The sequence below is a fragment of the Mytilus californianus genome, unplaced genomic scaffold (assembly GCF_021869535.1).
Source record: "Mytilus californianus isolate M0D057914Y unplaced genomic scaffold, xbMytCali1.0.p SCAF_19, whole genome shotgun sequence".
NCBI lineage: Eukaryota > Metazoa > Mollusca > Bivalvia > Mytilida > Mytilidae > Mytilus > Mytilus californianus.
In genome coordinates this window covers 3,724,230-3,743,178 of record NW_026262667.1, presented here as the reverse complement: position 1 = coordinate 3,743,178, position 18,949 = coordinate 3,724,230, and the positions used below count along the sequence as shown (strand labels likewise).

General features: G+C 31.9%; 1 protein-coding gene across 1 annotated transcript; it reads right to left on the bottom strand.

Moving 5' to 3' along the window:
• Window positions 1-5,867: 5,867 nt before the first annotated feature.
• LOC127726988 (protein jagged-1a-like) lies at window positions 5,868-14,344 on the bottom strand. Its single transcript, XM_052234360.1, has 6 exons — window positions 14,282-14,344; window positions 12,791-12,963; window positions 12,199-12,310; window positions 8,224-8,396; window positions 7,544-7,743; window positions 5,868-5,920 (listed from the first exon to the last, which is right to left on the bottom strand). The coding sequence occupies exons 1-6, from the start codon at window positions 14,342-14,344 to the stop codon at window positions 5,868-5,870; spliced, it is 774 nt and encodes a 257-aa protein (XP_052090320.1).
• Window positions 14,345-18,949: the final 4,605 nt, after the last annotated feature.

Genomic DNA, 18,949 nt, shown 5'->3' with positions numbered 1-18,949 from the left:
GGGTAAGCAGATCCTGCTCTACATGTGGCACCCGTCGTGTTGCTCATGTTAGTACAAACCCGGTAATAAGTCTTATTCGGTAGGTCGCATTCGGGAATAGGTGACGGGATTGTCATTAAGACATTAGGAACATATCCGCTATGATCTGTGAAACAGATATTCCATAACGGTCAACCAACTAGTTATGGCGTCCGTAAAATTTACGAAGGGATGATTTCTTGATTTGATAGCTTCCTTGTGAGCAGCAACTCTCTATCAAGGAAATCATGATAGGAAATACAAGCCCTGGAAAATCGTATTAATTTGGAGATATATACTACGTATGCAGGCACTGCTGGAATGTTGCTTCATAGAAATGAAAAGTTCAGAATTGGGAAGCTGAAATCATCTCTTTTGTTGTAAAGTTTTGTTTTCAACCGACCCTCATTGTCAATTTCTAGATGTAAGTCAAGATATGAGGCAGACTTAACTGTATCTGTTGTATCCTTTATCTCAAGTTCGATGGGATAGATACGTTCAACATAGGCACCAAATTTTAAATAATTTAGTGAGAGAAAATCATCCATATAGCGGAACTTAAAGTAAAGAGATACATCCGCAATAAGAAAAACACAGTTAAATTCCATTGGAATACCAATAATTTGGTGAAATGCTGTGTCTCCAAAGCGAATATAAGTATCATCTAGGAAAAATGATAAGCTAAACGATATATAGTCTGGTCGTCAAGATATTCGACTAAACATCTTTCTAAATTTCTAACCACCATTCTTTCTACAGTAAATTGTGGTCGTCAGAAAGAGGGCGATGCATGTATAGCAGGAGACGCTTCCGCTGTCGACGCAACCGGTCTCGTTCCCTTTGGAGATCATGCGATTCCCTCAGTTTTTGTTCGTTGCTTTGATTGTCTCTTCTTTATCTATTTACTTCGGTAAACTACTGCTGTCTAAAATTATGTAAAATGGAAACAATCGTCTTGTAATTTGTTTTGTGTGATAATATAGTTTAAAGGCTAGAAAAGTCATATCTTTTTTAGGCAAGATTAATTTCCTATATGATTTCTGAGCATTTATGAGTAAAGCGGTCAATACTTTTTGTAATTTGGACATTTCATTTGATTGACTGTCATTTTAGTATTGTATTATTAGATATTTAAAACAAAAATATTGGAGAACAAAGATTCAACTTTTGTTTCTGAAAAAATAAAAGAATTTTAAAATGCATTTAATGTTATGAAACCCCTACTACAAATAGTACCTTTTTATTGAATATTGTTTAAAATGCGTTTTTCTAACGTTATAGTTCTTTATTTTCTCATCTGCAAATCATTATCTCTTAACATCATAATACCAATCTTTTTTAAAATTCCCCTTGACAGCGTCAGAAACTATTAATGCAATGAGGTTCAAACTCCATCAGAAATGTTACTCCTAGTTGAATTTTGCTATTTGTATGTCCCCTTTGGTCATATAGCTCTTCACGTGCTTATTTAACATACCATGCACTGTTATTTTTTTGGTTAGCGTTCTTGATGAAGGCAAATTCTGAAAAAGCGCTTTGGACTCACGAAATTACTAAAGTTTCATTTTCATATTAAATAATAAATCTAAAATAAAGTATTTATATGATCACTAGTATGCATAACTGAATCGAATAATCTCTTGATTTTTTAAGCTCATATGTTTAATGGGAACGTTTGAAAAGAATACAAATTTAGTTATGTTTTTAATTTGCTGATGACAAAATCGATATTAGTGCCAATGTAAACTATATTCAAAGATCTAATTACAACATTGGTAAGTTAACCTTTACTAATACGTTTGTTTAAAGGTTTACACGGATCACATAGTGATTTCCGCGCTTTAAGTACAATATTACCGTAAAATTTAGGATGTGAAATACCGTTTTTAATCCGTTTTCTACAGGTACAGCCAAATTTACTAATCAAATCTTTGTATCTATGAAAGAATTTAGTAAAAGTTTTACGTAATTTATGGTAACGAAACTCCTGACTTAATAATTTACCAGTAATGCATTGATTACGTTCGTTAAAATCTATGACATCACTACACACACGGGCATAACGAACGAGTTGGGATATATAAACACCGTATGATGGAGCCAAAGGAACATCGCCGTCTAAAAAAGGAAAATTAACAATAGGGAATGAAAAGTCGTCTCTTTTGTCGTAAATTTTAGTATGGAGTTTTCCTTTAGATATTGAAATGTCAAAATCTAGAAAAGGACAACTACTGCTGTTTATGTTAGATTTAGTTAAAGTAAGTTCTTTTGGGTAAATTTCGGTAGTATATTTAGAGAACTCTGGATTATTTAACGAAAAAATATCATCTAGATAACGGAAGGTATTGTTGAATGTATCAACCAAATGTAACAATGACGTGTCTTTACTGAGTTTGGTCATAAACTGAGATTCATTGCAATACAGGAATAAATCTGCTATTAAAGGGGCACAGTTAGTGCTCATAGGAATACCTACTACTTGTCGATACACTTTATCGCAGAAACGTACATATATGTTGTCTAGGAGATTTAAAAGCTTTAATCATATCTTCACATTTTTAGAATGTAATGACTAATTGTAACTTTAAATATTGTGAAGGAAAATGTCTACTGTAATGCACAATTATTTGTAGCATAAAGTGACATAAAATTTTGATAGTATCCGTTTCAAATCCAGGATTTAGAAAACGTGGGAGCATTTTTTTTCTATATATTTATAAAGTTTAATGGAAAAAATATGAACATAGAGAAATATAAATATTATAGTTTAATCATGTCTGCTTTTTTAGAAGATTTGTGCAGTCAACTCTTCCAGTAGCATAAATATGTTACATGTGGAACGATTTCAATCTCAATAATATTTTTATTTGTAATTTGTTAGTCTATAATTTGACATTTTTTTCAACTAGATACTTAGAGCAAAGAAAATACAACGAAAAATAAGATAAAGTATTTTATCATAAGACTAATATACACTTTGCTAAGATGGAATAAAAAATCTTTTTATCTTAAATTCTTATATGCTATTCATTGTCTTATGAGTAAATATTTAGATAAAGATGTTACAATATGTAAACAGAACAAAACATGTCATATTTGTTTTGTTGAAACGATAAATCTCACATAGCATAAAATAAGATATTACAAATTTAAGACATGTGTATCTCGCTGTTGATTTTCAACATAATGACAATATATATAAGAATGCTACATTGTGATTGGTCGATACCCGGTGTACCCATTTTACGTTTTTTCTTCGTTCTGCACAAATTTTCGATATTTTTATACGACTTCCGATAAATATATCTCAAATAATTATTTCCTTGGTAACGTCTTGCTTATCGATAAGCAACTTAACTTTGAAAGTGCAGCTAAATTATTTCTAATATATTGATATTTGTTTTTTTTTTAATAGATATATCATGTTCTGGAGGAGTATTTTCGAAAAATATCAGTCGAGAAAAAGGTAACATTTCCTGAAAAGTGGTGTGCAGGTAAATCTTTTCAGGAACCCTTCATCAGGAAAGCTAATAACCAAAACTATGAAAGCCAAATATCAATAATTGAATAGGTATATGAACAAAGAGATTAATAAAAAGAATGGCCAAAACCACCGATGTCTCAGGTAGTTGAAATCTTAGTTCCTTAATTGTTTCAAGAAAAATTTAAAAAATGTACGTTACAAATCATTTCAGTGGCGAATCACTGAATAAATGACTGATAACTTTATTTACTAACAGTAGTTCACCAACAGCTGTGTTGACTATGTGGTAGTAATAAAAAATGCGTCCGGAGCGCTGTTATGGATTATACTTAAAATTCATATGAAAAAAGCTGAAAACAAAAGATTTAAAGCAAAAGATGTATAAATACTTGAAGAGCTGAAGACCAAAAGATGAATAAATACTTGAAGAGCTGAACGCCAAAGATACATAAAAGAATAGGCAATGCTATCTAAGGTTTATTTCGTCTAGGGAATTGGAACCTTAGTTTCTGCATAATTTCGTAATTTCGTAATTTATTAATGTAATTTTTAAGAAATGTATGTAACATATCATGTCGGTTGCAAAGAACTGACTAATGGACTGGTGTTGCCCTCGTTATATGACACCCAACCAGCAGCAATTTCGACCAAGTGCTACTAAAAAGGCATTTTGCACCTTTTATTTTAATTTTTTTAATTGGGATGAAAAGGAAATGTGGCTGTAACTGAAAATTCTCAAAAAACGCAGTTAGGTATATATTAAAACTTTTCATAATTGAACTAAAATAGACTATTTTTCATAATTTCTAAATAAAAATATGGAATTCAATGACAGTCTGCTATCAACATTCCTTAGTATTCAACAAAAACACAATATGAAGGATTCACAAAAAGGGGGATTCTAGATAATAACAAATCCGTCATTCTTTCCTTTGGACGATACAAATCTCCCGTATTTATACTTGATGCCTAAACTTCACAAACATTCTGATAAAGAAATATGTATATCCGGGTTGTCAAGACGTTCGACTACATATCTTTCTAAAGTTCCTACTACCAATATTTCTACAGTTAAAGTATGACCTTTAGAAACGTGGTGATGAGGTATAATCAACCAGTGGTGTCAATCAGATGTGGATTCTTAAAGATTCTAAAGATTAAATAACAATTTTTCCAATTTTGCAGTAATGTAAAATATATAGTTTCATTTTAACAGAGCTTTTTCTGCAAAAATGGATACCATACATACAATTTTCTTGTTTTAGGTTATGAAAAGTCTTACAATGTGAATCTCCACACTGATGCCAACAACAAATACACAAAAAATGGTACCATCAAAATTATGGACTACGTTTTGGTTGACAACATATTTGTAGAGTTTGGTGGATAAATATTTCAATAGACAGTCTAAATTCAAATGGCTACTAATTGGGCATCCCTACTTCCCGGATTGTTTTGGTACTCATATGAAGTAGATTTTATATAAGATCTTTTGAAAGACAAAAAGAATAAAAAACTTCTTGCAAAGTTCTTTGTTTCACTTTCAGATATATTGATGATGTCTCAATAACCCACATTCAGTGAATGCTTGCATTTCATATATACCAGTGAGATTGAGGATATTACCGGCAATAGAAGGTCTGCTTCATATCTTGATCTATTCCCTCGATATTCACACACATGGACGACTTCAAACTAGAATCTAAGCAGTAACATACTCTCTGCCTCATCTTATGTTGGTTATATAACTCAATTGATACGGAAATTTTTGAAATACTGAAATCAAAAATGACAAAAGGAAACTATTAACAATCTGAAGCACCTTTTTAAAGTTGAGAGGATTAACCATACAAGTTAATTCATCAATACTTTCAGTATATAACAAAAATTGTCATACCATTACCAGATATACTTATTTCTCTAGCGCCTAAAGAAATCTCGCGGAAGTCTTCACTGCAATAGCTAATACTTTATCCAAACTGAGTCCGAGGGTGCATTGTTGCTAATGGACATGCTTGCATCAGCAGTTGCAATACAATATAAAGTATTTCTCGGTTTTGTAGAATTCAAGAAAAATGGGTATATGTGTCGATTATTGTCGCAGTAATACATTCACCATGACACCAAGCAAATTTTCATTTAAATATATTGAAAATAAATTGAAAAATTAAAGATTAACAATTGGAAGCAATTATCCTACCTTTTTTCAAACTCAGAGGATCAACAATACAGGTCAATTTTCCACCATCTGCTTTATATAAAGATAACTGTCCAATCATACCAGATGTATTAATTTCTCTGGTTTCTAAGGAAATCTTAGTTAAACTGTGACCTTCATACACAAGTGATGTCTCCACTTGCAAATCTAATGCCTTACTCCAACTTGAATATGTCCCAGAAACTTGGACTGTGATGTTGCTGAAGGAAACAGTTGCATCAATAGTAAGTCTATCTTTAGGTTTTGTGGCATTCAAAACAAATGGGTAATTGTGTTGTTTATTGTCGCAGGAATACATCCCTTCCCATTCACTCGACGAAAACTCTGTCTTATCTGTAGAATAAAAAAACGATAAAAGATAACAAAATATTACAAAAAATAGTATCGATTAAGTACACACACAATATAGCATTAAAAATGCGAGTCAAGATGATTCATTTTACTAGTCATTGGTACACATATCCTTCTGGAAAGGGTGTTCATACTTACCTGTTACTAAACACATCAACATTTTATCACTGGGGTTTGGTACAAAAAATTATATAAACACAGATGTGTATTTCAGGGTTCCCAAAACAGTTATTTCAGCCAATTTGACATTTTTATCAATTTCGTCTTAAATTATACATTGTAACTAAAGGCATTCCGTTTACTTGAGATCTTTAGATACATAATCAAGGTAAGCATTGGGGAATGAGATGAAAATCAAAATGATTAATTTGTACTTGTTTCTCGATTGTGACATCCCTGAGTTACACTTTTCACCGATTTATACTTATCATGAGCAACAAGTGGTTGCAACTAGTAGAGCAGAATCTACTTAAACTTACGGAGCATCTGATATCACCCCTGATTTTGCACGGGTTCGTGTCGCTTAGTCCTTGGTTTTTGATGTGTTTGTCTTTTTGTCAGTTTTACTTCCGCTTATAAGATTTGAATGTCCCCCTGGTATCTTCCACCTTTGTAAATTGATTCCGTGGACTGACAGTAGCTCGTGCATTGATTTTTTTCACTACTAACTGACATTTTTATTAAACCGTGAAATAAACATTTGTGGTTTTTTTTTCGTTTTTTTTCCAGTTTATCTGTAAGAAAAAACAGGTAAATCTCAGGCAACCCATAAACCTTGGATGTTTTATTTTTGTTCTGTGAGTGGTATTCAGTTAAGGCTGGTTTTTACTATAATTACTCATTTCACTTATCTTTCAGGAAAAGGGTTTCTCTACTAGGGTAAAATTAAGTTAAAACGATTTCCACAAGTACATATTTTTCCTCTTAAGTATGCAAAAGTGGCAAACTAACATATGGTTTCAGTTTACGCCGATTATCAGGAGGCCAAAAATGTTATTTTCTATTTAATAAAGTCATAATCCCTAAATACGATCGTTTCAAAAGCCATGACATATTCCTTTATAACCTCTCTTTCGTATTCTTAGGATGTATAATTTAGGGGGCCTCGGTTGCCGAGTGGTCTAAGTAATCAAACTACTGTATCACTAGCCTGTCAACGCTGAGGTTGTGAGTTCGAATCCCGCATGTGCTATAGATTCCATACGTTTGAATTCTTGTAAAAGTCTTATTTTACGCTGTAATAATTTTTTAACTTTTGTGAAAACGAAATTGATCAGTCGTGGTGGTTAAACAAAGAATAAAGTGGTGGATCTATATTGGACATATATCTGATGAAATACTATACAAATAAATAATTATCAAACGAACAATACTTTTTGTTACTCTTTTAAAATTGACTGTTGCTATCTATAGAAGGTCGCAAAGCTCACACCTTTCAACCAGGTCAACACAGCCCCCTAAAGTCAACTTACTTGTGTATACACTGCAGTCGACATCACTGCCTGGAATCTGTTCAACACAGTCTTTTCCTCTCCATCCACTCAGGAAGACTTTGTTTCCTTCGTGATCACAAGTATGATGACCATCACATTTGTTTGTAGGCACACATTTAACAGAGCAATCACTTCCATAGTACTGTGGGTCACAATATACTGACACTGAAAACCTCAAACTGAAAATAAAACATATACATTTGTTCAGTTTATAACGACTTTCTAAAACGGTTTCTTTTTATTGTTGCCTGTTGTCTCACTGGCGTGATCACCACATTTCCTTCTATTCAAGCAGTGTTTACATAAAATCCTCAACTACACATGTTTAGTGTCAATTATTGGTTATAACTCTTTAAGTTTACTTTATCTGATATCTTTTAAATAGATGATACACAAGAGTAAAGCTAATACTTTGTAAAATTCATTTGGCACAGTAATTTACACAGCTGTATTATTAAATATAAATCTATGATAGAAACAAATATTTTTTACAGATTATGATACTATTTAACAAATAGTTCATAACCATTCTTTTATTGTGCATAAATGATTAGTAATCTTCGTTCAGCATAAAATAAAAAGAATATCATGTAAATACTGTATACATTTGGTAACACCCTATCAATTGAAATTCATGAAGATGTAAGGTCTAACCTAACCTTGAAGGATTTCTACTTCTTGTACCAATAAGATTGAAGTTAACTGCTGTAATACTGGTCTGATTAAAACCTGCCTTTGTTGAATTGTATCTATCAAGGAATTGATCAATTAAGACATTATTCTTGTCATCTGTATTGGAGTCAAATACCTCAATCTTGATAGGTGCTTCTCCCTGAAATAACGATTGTGCAATTCATGAATACAAATATCTTTATTTTTTTAGGGAAATTAATTAAATAAACTCATCATAGATACCAGGAATGAAATTTTGTATTTAAGCGATCCCTTTAACAAGGCACACAAACACAAGCTACAATACACAGAGACCAAAAAGTAATATTTTGGCATCCTTAGAAAATGCATTGTATTTGAACAATCAGAAACTGTTATGCTATAAGGCTCTTGTTGGAAAAAAAGAGATGGAAATACCAAGGGAACTTATAAGTTGAGGAGAAACTGACAAAGCCATAGACTATCCTATTTATTCGATATAAATTATGGTTGAAAATGAAAGGGAAAGACCATAATTTCTTTTATTTTTACAATAGACTGATTTCCATAGTCTTGTCGTTGAGAATAGGATAATACTAGTATTTGAATTGGAATGTTGACATTTCATTGGTGTCTAAATTAACCATGTGATATGTGATACCCCGTATAGCGGGTTATTTTCGCGGGTGTAAAATTTCGCGATTTTCATAGAATAAGGTATACCAAATATTTTGGCGGTTATTTTTTTGGCGGAATCAAAACTTTTATACAATACCATTGCATGTGGACTTTTAAATTTGCGGAATTTATTTTGAAGAATTGTTCTATCCGCGAAAATAAGCGAAAATTTACACCCCACGAAAATAACCCGCTATACGGTATGTCAGCAACGGCCCTTATTCTGAATACAAAATTAGAGGGAAAAGGCAATAACATAAACATAAAATATAAAATTCTAAAAATAGAAATGTATGCACAGCTATAATCTGAGATGACACAATTATTTTTATACTTAACATAAAAATACCTCAAAAATAATGAATACCCTCCCAAGATCTACAGGAGAATTGTACTCACAGACTCTATTCCCTCGAATAAGTTCGTGACCAATCTTGTCATCTGAAACTTCTGGGTCAATTTGAACCAAAACTTGGGCATAAATAACATTTGGGTACTAACTTGTTTAAAAAAATGTGTGCGATGATCCCGCTTGATTATCAACATGGCCGACATGAATCAAAATAGAACATAGGGGTAAAATGCAAGTTTTGTCTATTAACTTGAAAACAGCTATAGATAGAGAGAATCGGACTGCGCAGAAATATTTATAGATAAGATCTACCTCTTGTCCCTTTACATCAAAATTTCAAGACGACTTCTTAAAGGAGTTCTCGTCCTTAGGTAGATGTGGGGAGGGGTAAATTAAAATCGACGGAATGTAATAAGTTGGCAAAATAAAGTTAAAGTCATGCGTTTACAAAAACATACTAACAAAATTGGTGACAGATCTTTTTTTTTTCAAGCAAGGTTGTTAAATTGTGTATAGATTATACATAATGCAGCAATTGTGTGTGATAGAAAGAAACTTAAATGTTCAGATTAGATATGAGATGATAGCTCTTATAATGCTTAATATAATAAAATAAAGATTGGGGTCACAGGACACGTTTTTTGCTAAAAGAAATAAAAAATCAAATCAAACAAATAGTATTCTGTATTTGTAAAGAGAGGTTAATGCTAAGATAAAACTCAAAATTTTCTTCACTAAAATGAAAGTTTCACAAATGAATTACATACTTGTCTCAAAATGTGCATACTTCATTAATGATATTGTGTCTTCTTTTTTAAAATCCAAGATGACAGAATACAACCGATCCACCTTAAATGACTATTTTTACCAATTTGTTTATATTTGCCTATTATCTTGAAAACTACAATAGATACAGAAAAACTTTGAATAGCAAAATAATCAGCAAGGTGAGTTCTTCAAATAAGTCGAATTGCGGAAATCGTTGTTTGACTCTGTATAGGAGGTTTTATAGTCAGTCGACTTCTTTTATGAGTTATTGCCCTTCAATTACGATGTTAACCCATTTTTGTAACATAGACAAAACTATAGAAGATAGAAAGAAACTGTTAACGATTAAAAAAAAAAAGAACCAGGAAGATACTATGAACAGAATAGAGATTTTGGTCAAAAATTATGTTCTAGTTTACAATGCTGGAGAGTGGTCATAGCTCAAGGTGCACATACATCCAGGTAAAAAAGTATAACAAAAACTCTATGGTATATTATAAATAGGAAGTCCATAAAAAATGACAAAATCAATCGATATCAAACAATGGAACGAGTGAACAATTAATGTCATATTCCTGATTTGGTACAGGCATTTTACGAAGAAAATGGTGGGTTTAACCTGATTTTATAGCTCACTAAACCTCCAACCTGTATGACAGTTTTTGATAGTTCCGTTATTTGGTGAAAATTTGGTGAGCAACCCAAATAGACATAAAAGGTAAATGTGACAATAATTGACATCCAGCAGCCAAAATTAAGCGACACATGTTCTTTAGATCCCTTATTTCAGACATCATGCTGTTTTTCCAATCAACTCCTTGGATTAATTTGATTGCAAATAAAAAATTACTCGGTAAAGCTTCTTAACTCGAGGAAAACTTTTTATTGTATCGCTACGCAGTTTTCCTTATATATGACTTTTGTACAGCACTGAGTCGATACCTCTGCTGGTGGACTATCAGTCCCCGAAGGTATCATCAGCTCAGTAGTCAGTACTTCGGTACTGACATGATATATAACAAACTATCTATATAATTTGTTTGTGGTGTCCAGGTGTGTTGTAGTGGATTCATGGGAGGTGTCCGTTGTTATTCTGTGGTTAACATGTTGTAGTGTACTATTATATAAAATTGCCCGTTTATAAATTTTAAAATTATACTAACACTAAGGTTTCAACTCCCTCAGGCGAAGTAGGCCGTAGATGGATTTGGCTAGTTTTAGGTACTTTTTGGTTTATAGCTCTGCAACGTTTTCGGTCCTTATACATCTTTGACTTTCAAATATTCGGCTTAGAGCGTTCCTGATGAAGATAAATCCAGAAAAGCGCTTCAGACGCATCAAATTTATAACGTGTTGTTTTCATTTTTTATGCAAAAGGCGATTTGCTTAATTTCAATTGGCTAATTTAATTTCAGGAGCATTTATTTTTTGAACAGTTTACAACGATAACAAGTGATACAAACACATATACTGACGAATTTAATTAAAATTTGATAATAAATACAATTTAAATCAATGTTTAGGTAGAAAATATCTGTATTTCAAAATGTAAGTCAACTACTCTGTGTGGACATTTACACATTAAAAAAATCTTTGTATATTTCAGTATCGTTTGAATATACGTCACTTTTTGTGGCGTTGATACATTCGTGTGATGCACAGTTTATAATTTGTTTGTGGTGTCCAGGTGTGCTGTAGTGGATTCATGGGAGGTGTTCGTTGTTATTCTGTGGTTAACATGTTGTAGTGCACTATTATATTATTTATTTATGTGTTTTCTGTCCTTGTGTTTATTTGTACTGTATTCCTGTCACGTAATGTTGTCATTATAGCGGTATTTTTAACATTGCCATATAAGCGGGAGGTTTGGCTAGCCATAAAACCAGGTTCAACCCACCATTTTTTCTTAAAATGTCCAGTACCAAGTCAGGAATGTGGCAGTTGTTATCAAATAGTCCGTTTCTATGTATGTTGGCGTTTGTTTTTGTTGCAGTTCATCGTTTCTACTGTTCCGTTGTTTTCCTCTTATAGTTGATGTGTTTCCCTCGGTTTTGGTTTTTGACCCGGATTTGTTTTCGCTTAATCGATTTATGACTATTGAACAGCGGTATTCTACTGTTACTTTATTTAGCAGGGATACATTTTTGTTGAATTACTTTGCACAAAAGTTGTGAACATGTCCTACCTTCCAAGTATCAAATACAAACTGTACATTTTGTTGATTCTGGTCAAACTTGACAACATTTTGATCTGAAGTTGTTATGTCAGTAGACTGTAAACAATTACTGGTATTGGAACTGAAATATAAAAAAAAATGTTGTTATGTCAGTAGAATGTAAACAATTACTGGTATTGGAACTGAAATATAAAAAAAAATGTTGCTATGTCAGTAGAATGTAAACAATTACTGGTATTGGAACTGAAATATAAAAAAAATATTGAACAGGTATCAACAGTGAATACATGCGTTTTCTAACAAGATTTTCATGAGTCATATTTCCTTATTATATCAACAGAGATTATTAGTCACATAAAGTGGATATGAACTTATAAATCAGGAAACTCAGTACTGTAAATCACAACTGCATTTAAGAACCTAATTGTGAATTTGCAAATACAGGAAAAATTCCCGACCTTTTTAATGTCTACCATTGAAAAAAAAAACCACAAGGAACATGAAAGAACGTACAATAAATGAGTTTACAAGAGCACTCAGTAAAAATGGCACCGTTAATGTTATAAACTATGTAATACCTTAAGACGTTAATACTACTTACCGAGATGTACTGTCCAATAAACATATCCTAAATAAATGATCACATTTTCCTCTAGTACAACCAGGAACATTTACGGGTGAATCACAACAGTCTCCTTTAGCATCAGTTCCTGTCGGATTATTATATTCTAATAACTTCAAACTTATTTTCCCTTTGCAATATGAGTCTTCAATCTGCAAAAAAAAGAATACATCTATTTACAAATGACAAAGAGTTTAATAGACTGGTTCTGTGATTAAGGATGTACACCTCTGAGGAGCCAAACATTTCTAGAATTAAACTTTTTTTCTTAACCTGATTTTTGGGTTTTAATGACTGTAAAAAAATAATTGGTGAAGAAAAAATCTTATGGTGGTGCACTTTTTTATTTGCTACGGCCTTTTCAAAGTACCCAATTTTGATGATTTTCCCATTTTTCATCAATTTTTGGGCTATTATCGTGAAAAAAATCACAGTTTCACAATTAAACTTTTTTTCATACTTATAATAAAGATGAAGTGGACCAATCTGAATAAATTTAACTAAAAAAAACTATAGGTAGGTGTTAATATAAGAAAGTTTTATCATATTTTGATGCTTTTTTGTGTCAAATTTACCATGCTGTCAATTTTGTAAATTTGTGATTTTTCTCAGTTTTAAGAACAAAATGCATATTGTTTCAACTTTTTTGTTATAAATGATTGAAAAATTACATATCTAAGAAATTTGAAAAGAAAAAAATGATATGGGATGTACATGATTCTGGTAAATCATTTTTTGTACTCCTCACTCATTTTCTCAAAATTTTGGCTAAAAAGACTGACTTGATTGGTCGTAAAATTTGAAAAATTGATTACTCAAAAACTACTCATTGTAAATACACAATTTTTTCACAGAGTTAAGTTTAATTATAACATTTTTAAAATTTCATTGATATTTTCCACTTGTATCACATGTTTTGGAAATAACGAGATTTCAACGAGACCGAAACGTCAGAAGAATACATTCTTAAGGAGTCAAATGCAACACTTATCTGTTGTTTTAGATAGCAGTTGCTTTCGTTATGTTTAGCTTTGAGAAGATCTTTATAGACAATATTTCTGATATATCCTTTCAATAATTTAAAACATAGCTGTCACATTTGATTGTTTCGAAAAACCAGATTACTTAATAAGTATCATATCAAATGTATACCTATTTTTCCAAAAAATGTTTATACACATTAAAGCACAAATTAAGGTCTATAAATATTCATATCTGTGCCATATCCTTATTCGTTAACCGGAGTAACTAAGCTCATTTTGATTTTAATGGCAAATTACCACTGAAGAGTATCAAATTAGAAATACATAAATGGCATATCAATAGGTCTATCATATACTTTAAAACAAAAATATTTGATTACTATCTGTTGCGATGAGTTCTAAAAAGTCATATCTTAATGTATTTTTTATTGCTTCGTTTCGCTAATTGTCGCAAATAACACACCACTGCGTTTGTAAAATTATCTACCTGATACTGAAATATCAATAAAACTATCCATACATTAAATGAAATAATTTTAGCAGTCTCCATATCAAGTGGGTTTTCAGTAACATTCAAACACAAATGATACCACAGAGTATATTTCAAAACCTTATATGAAGGAATTGTCTTTAATGCTGAACGGAATCCAACCCGTTGTTTTTATTATCCTTCCTGTTTTATAGGAACGTGTCAGAGATATCACAGTGAAAGGCATGTGGTCCTTCAATGTATGATAAATCGGTTTACAGTTTAACTGACATGCCAAAGATTTGTTTATGTACAGTAAATTTCCACTTCAGATTATCAAATTAAACATACTCAACCCTTCCTTTGAAACTGGCATATTGACAAGCTTCTTTAGCAATTTAAATGTGTCTTCAACTATTAAATTCAGTGTTGAATTTCAAAGCTGAAATACACACACACACGTGTTACACTACAGAAATGCATGTTAAAAAAATAATAGGGTAACAATCTGCTTTCAGATCCAAATATGGTAATAAGCAATTACTTGCAAAGTAGATACATATTTTTCACATGCATTTCATAATTATGTCTCTTAAATATATCATTTGAACTTTTACATGAAGATAAATTGGAAATTGCGCCAAGTTAAGCAATAAATATCGATTTTAATGTTGAATGAATGAAAATCGTCAGATGCATGCGTTCTAAGATATCAAAATTTCAAAGCCCTAAATCTCTGTTCCGTAATACAATTTGTTCAAAAGCTCTATCAAAAACATCCCTCTAAAATTCAACAGAAAGATTATTAATTGTATCGTTTCAAGTTAAAATACTTCCTTGTTCCTTGTCATTTTTTCTTCTCAGTATTTCTAGATTTGAAAATGACCAATTTTTTTTAACAATTTGCATTAACATTTTCGGTATTTTTGTATTTTTTGCATTTCCATATTACTATGTTTTAGAACCAGGTCTTTCTGGCTATTTTTTTGTTGTTGTTAATCAGATTATACTTTCCGCCAATGAAACAGTAAACCATTAGCGTATCTATTAAATAGTACAAACATATCAAGTTAATTTTAAACGTTTCCAAACATTGTTATATCCCTAATTACACTGCTTAAGTTTAAATTCTGACCGTTGATTCGCATTGCCAGTGATGCATGCGTTACAGAAGACGCTTACTATGTTTAGAATCATGCGATTCCTTCAGCTTTTGTTTGATAATATTGTTTCTCTTCTTAATCGATTTTCGAGATTTGAACATTGGTAAACTACTGCGCCTTTATTTACTTATTGGTACTAAACGACGTTAAAAACAATCAAAAATATTCCAAGACGTTCTAAATTAATATCAGATATATTGATCTCTATTTATTCATATCTATATTTGTCAGACTTACTGAATAAAAAGTTGAACATTTCATGTATTTATCCAAAGAATAAATATCAACTCCCGCCAAAGTTCTGGTTTGGATATTAGTCTCAATTGTATGGGTTTAGGCTTTTTGCTTCGTTTCGGAAACTGTTACAAATATTACACAGAAATACTTTTGTAAAATGATATACCAGATACTGATATCTATAAATTCAATGAAACAATTTAAGCAGCATCCATATCAAGTTTGTTTTCAGTAGCTTTCAAACATAAAATTATACAACAGTGTATAATTTCAAACTTAAAATTGAAGGAATACTATTTGGTATTGACCGGATCCTGCCCACTGTTCTGATTTCCCTTCCTTGTTTTTTTTAGTACGTGTTAGCAACATCACTATATAAGGCGAGACGTGCTTGAACTTATGATTTATTTGTTTACATTTTCCCGTGACATACCAAATATTCTCTTTGTAACTATAAACTTGGATGAGATGGTGGTTTTCAGTAAGTAAATCCTATCCGTTAAAGAGCGCGTGGAACTTTGCATGTGTATTTCAATTTACCAAACCAAGATCTATAATAATCACTTGACCAGTATGCTGGAGTTTCTTATTGACAACATATTTGTTGAATTTGGAGGTAGACTTTTTAAACAAATTGTCGTCATTCCTATTGGAACGAACTGTGCGCCTCTCCTTGCCGACCTCTTCTTATTTTTATTTGAGTTGGAGTTCCTTCAGACACAAGAAAATCAAAGAAGCCAGATCATTTAATTTCACATTCAGATATATTGATGATGTTTTTTCCATTATCAATCCAAACTTTTCTGATTAGGTTCCATTAATATATCCTTCAGAACAGGAAATTAAAGACACAATAAAAAGACAACAGACACGGCTTCCTCCGCCTCATTTTTAGGACTTACAACTCAATTTGATATAAGTGGTCATCTCAATACCAGAATCTATGAGAAACGAGACAATTTCAATTTTGAAATTATCAATTTCCCTACCATAGCAGCAATATACCAACTTCACCTGCATATGGGATATACATTTCCCAACTCATTCGGTATTCAAGAGATTGCAGCTGCTACTCAGACTTTATAAAACATCACCAGTATCTGAGCAGAAAGTTGATGAACCAGGGTTATGTCAAAGAACGTCTCGTCCTTTTTCAAAAAATAATTCATTGGAAGATACCAATTAAGACCTTGTTGATACACATTCCGTATCAACCTCACAGATAATACATGATGGTCTTGAAGTATAGATTGAAGGTACTGACGTTGTTTATCATATTTATTACGTGTTATAGTGTTCTTTTTATTTGTCTTTATATATTTTTAACCTTTACTGTTTGGTTCATTTTTGGTATATACTTTTGTATTGTGCTTGATGTTAATCTGTCAATCAGTTTAATTGAGGCCTGGAGCTGGCATGTCAATAACTGCTAGTAGTCCTTTGTTAATTTATGTTGATCATTGTCGTTTTGTTTCTGTTACCTTATTCTAACTTCGGACTCGGACTACTTTTAAACTGAGTTTTACTGTGCGTATTGCTGTGTGTATGTTTATTTTACATTGGCTGCAAGTATGTGGGAAATTGATATCTCACAAAACATGTTTAATTAGTTATCAAAGGTACCATACTTATAATTTAATACGCCAGACGCGCGTTTCGTCTACATAAGACTCATCAGTAACGCTCAGATCAAAATAGTTATAAAGCCAAACAAGTACAAAGTTGAAGAGCATTGAGGACCCAAAATTCCAAAAAATGGTGCCAAATACGGCTAAGGTAATCTATGCATGGGATAAGAAAATCCTTAGTATTTCGAAAAATTCATACTTTTGTAAACAGGAAATTTATAAAAATGACCATAGAATTGATATTCATGTCAACACCGAAGTGCTGAACCCAGCCGCATTTTTGCGCCTGTCCCAAGTCGGGAACCTCTGGCCTTTGTTAGTCTTGTATGTTTTTTCTTATTTTGGTTCATTTATATAATTCGGAGTTGAGTGTGATGTCCATTTTCGCTGAACTAGTACACATTTATGTTTAGGGGCCAGCTGAAGCCCGCCTCCGGATGTGGAATTTTCACGCTGTGTTGAAGACCCACTGATGGCCTTGGGCTGTTTTCTGCTCTTTGGTGGGGTTGTTGTCTCTTTGACACATTCCCTGTTTCCATTTTCAATTTTTTTTCGCGGGGCTAGGTATATATACATCCCGCCATTGTGTTATAGTGCTATTGTCATTTTTGTATTCTTTTCTTTCATTTGTGCTTATGTACTTTGTCTATAGAGTGTCAATATGCCATTGTGTTTTTCTTTGTTGATATAGTTATTTGTTTTTATAGTGATTAAGATTATAACACAATGTTGACTGCTGTACTTGAATTTTTGACATTTTTACCTATTATGTCTGTTTGTTTTGCTCACACATTGTTGTCAACATAATGGAATTCTATATGACTGTCAAACAAGTGAAAGGTTTAGCTAGCTATAAAACCAGGTTAAGTACACATTTTGTATATAAGGGAATGCCTGTACCAAGTGCAGGAATATGGAAGTTATTTCATTCGTTTGATGTGTTTGAGCTTTTGATTTTGCCATTTGATAAAGGACTTTCCGTTTTGAATTTTTCTTGAAATTCGGTATTTTTGTTATTTAATTTTTTTTTGAAAGGTGGCTTTAATTTTAGTTTAACTTAAGTTGCAGTTAAGAATGTTCTTCTTATTCATTTTTTGTAATAACTAAGCATCACATTATATTTACTCAAGTTGGATCGAGCCATATTCAGGCAGAACTACTGTGAAAACAGGTGTTGAGAAACTACTCAAGAGTTCAAATATATATCCTTGGTTTCAATTTTTTGGGGTTGATAGTTACTGATGAAGGTTAATCTAGAAAATCGCTTCGGACATACGAAATTTATAAAGTGTTGTTTTAATTGGATGGCGGTAGCCATGAACTAGTTATTTTTTTTTTAAACCGTTTGCAATTTGAATGAGACAAACGGAGAATCATATCAGAAAATGTCCTTCAATTTAAGTATTTTTAAGAAATGAATTTATAATATGATATGCATTGTTATTTGGGATATAACCATACCGTCTCAAATTACATTGGAAACTATTTTGTATTAGTTTGTCAGCCGGTCTAGGTAGGGTAAGTAGATATAGCTCAGCAGACAATCATTCAGCCATTGTTTAATTCTAATTGGTCCTTCGGGTCCACCAAAGATTGCATAATGTGTTAAGACCGTACTTTGACCTATAATGGTTTACTTTTATAAATTTTGACTTGGA

Bases quoted from the DNA above. Each gene is read 5' to 3' on its own strand.
- LOC127726988 (XM_052234360.1), bottom strand. From the start codon at position 14,344: ATGGAGACTGCTAAAATTATTTCATTTAATGTATGGATAGTTTTATTG. The intron at 12,964-14,281 runs GTAGATAATTTT...TTTTTTTTGCAG, and splicing joins TATTGATATTTCAGTATCAG to ATTGAAGACTCATATTGCAA. The intron at 8,397-12,198 runs GTAGGACATGTT...TCGTTATTTCAG, and splicing joins TTGTATTTGATACTTGGAAG to GGAGAAGCACCTATCAAGAT.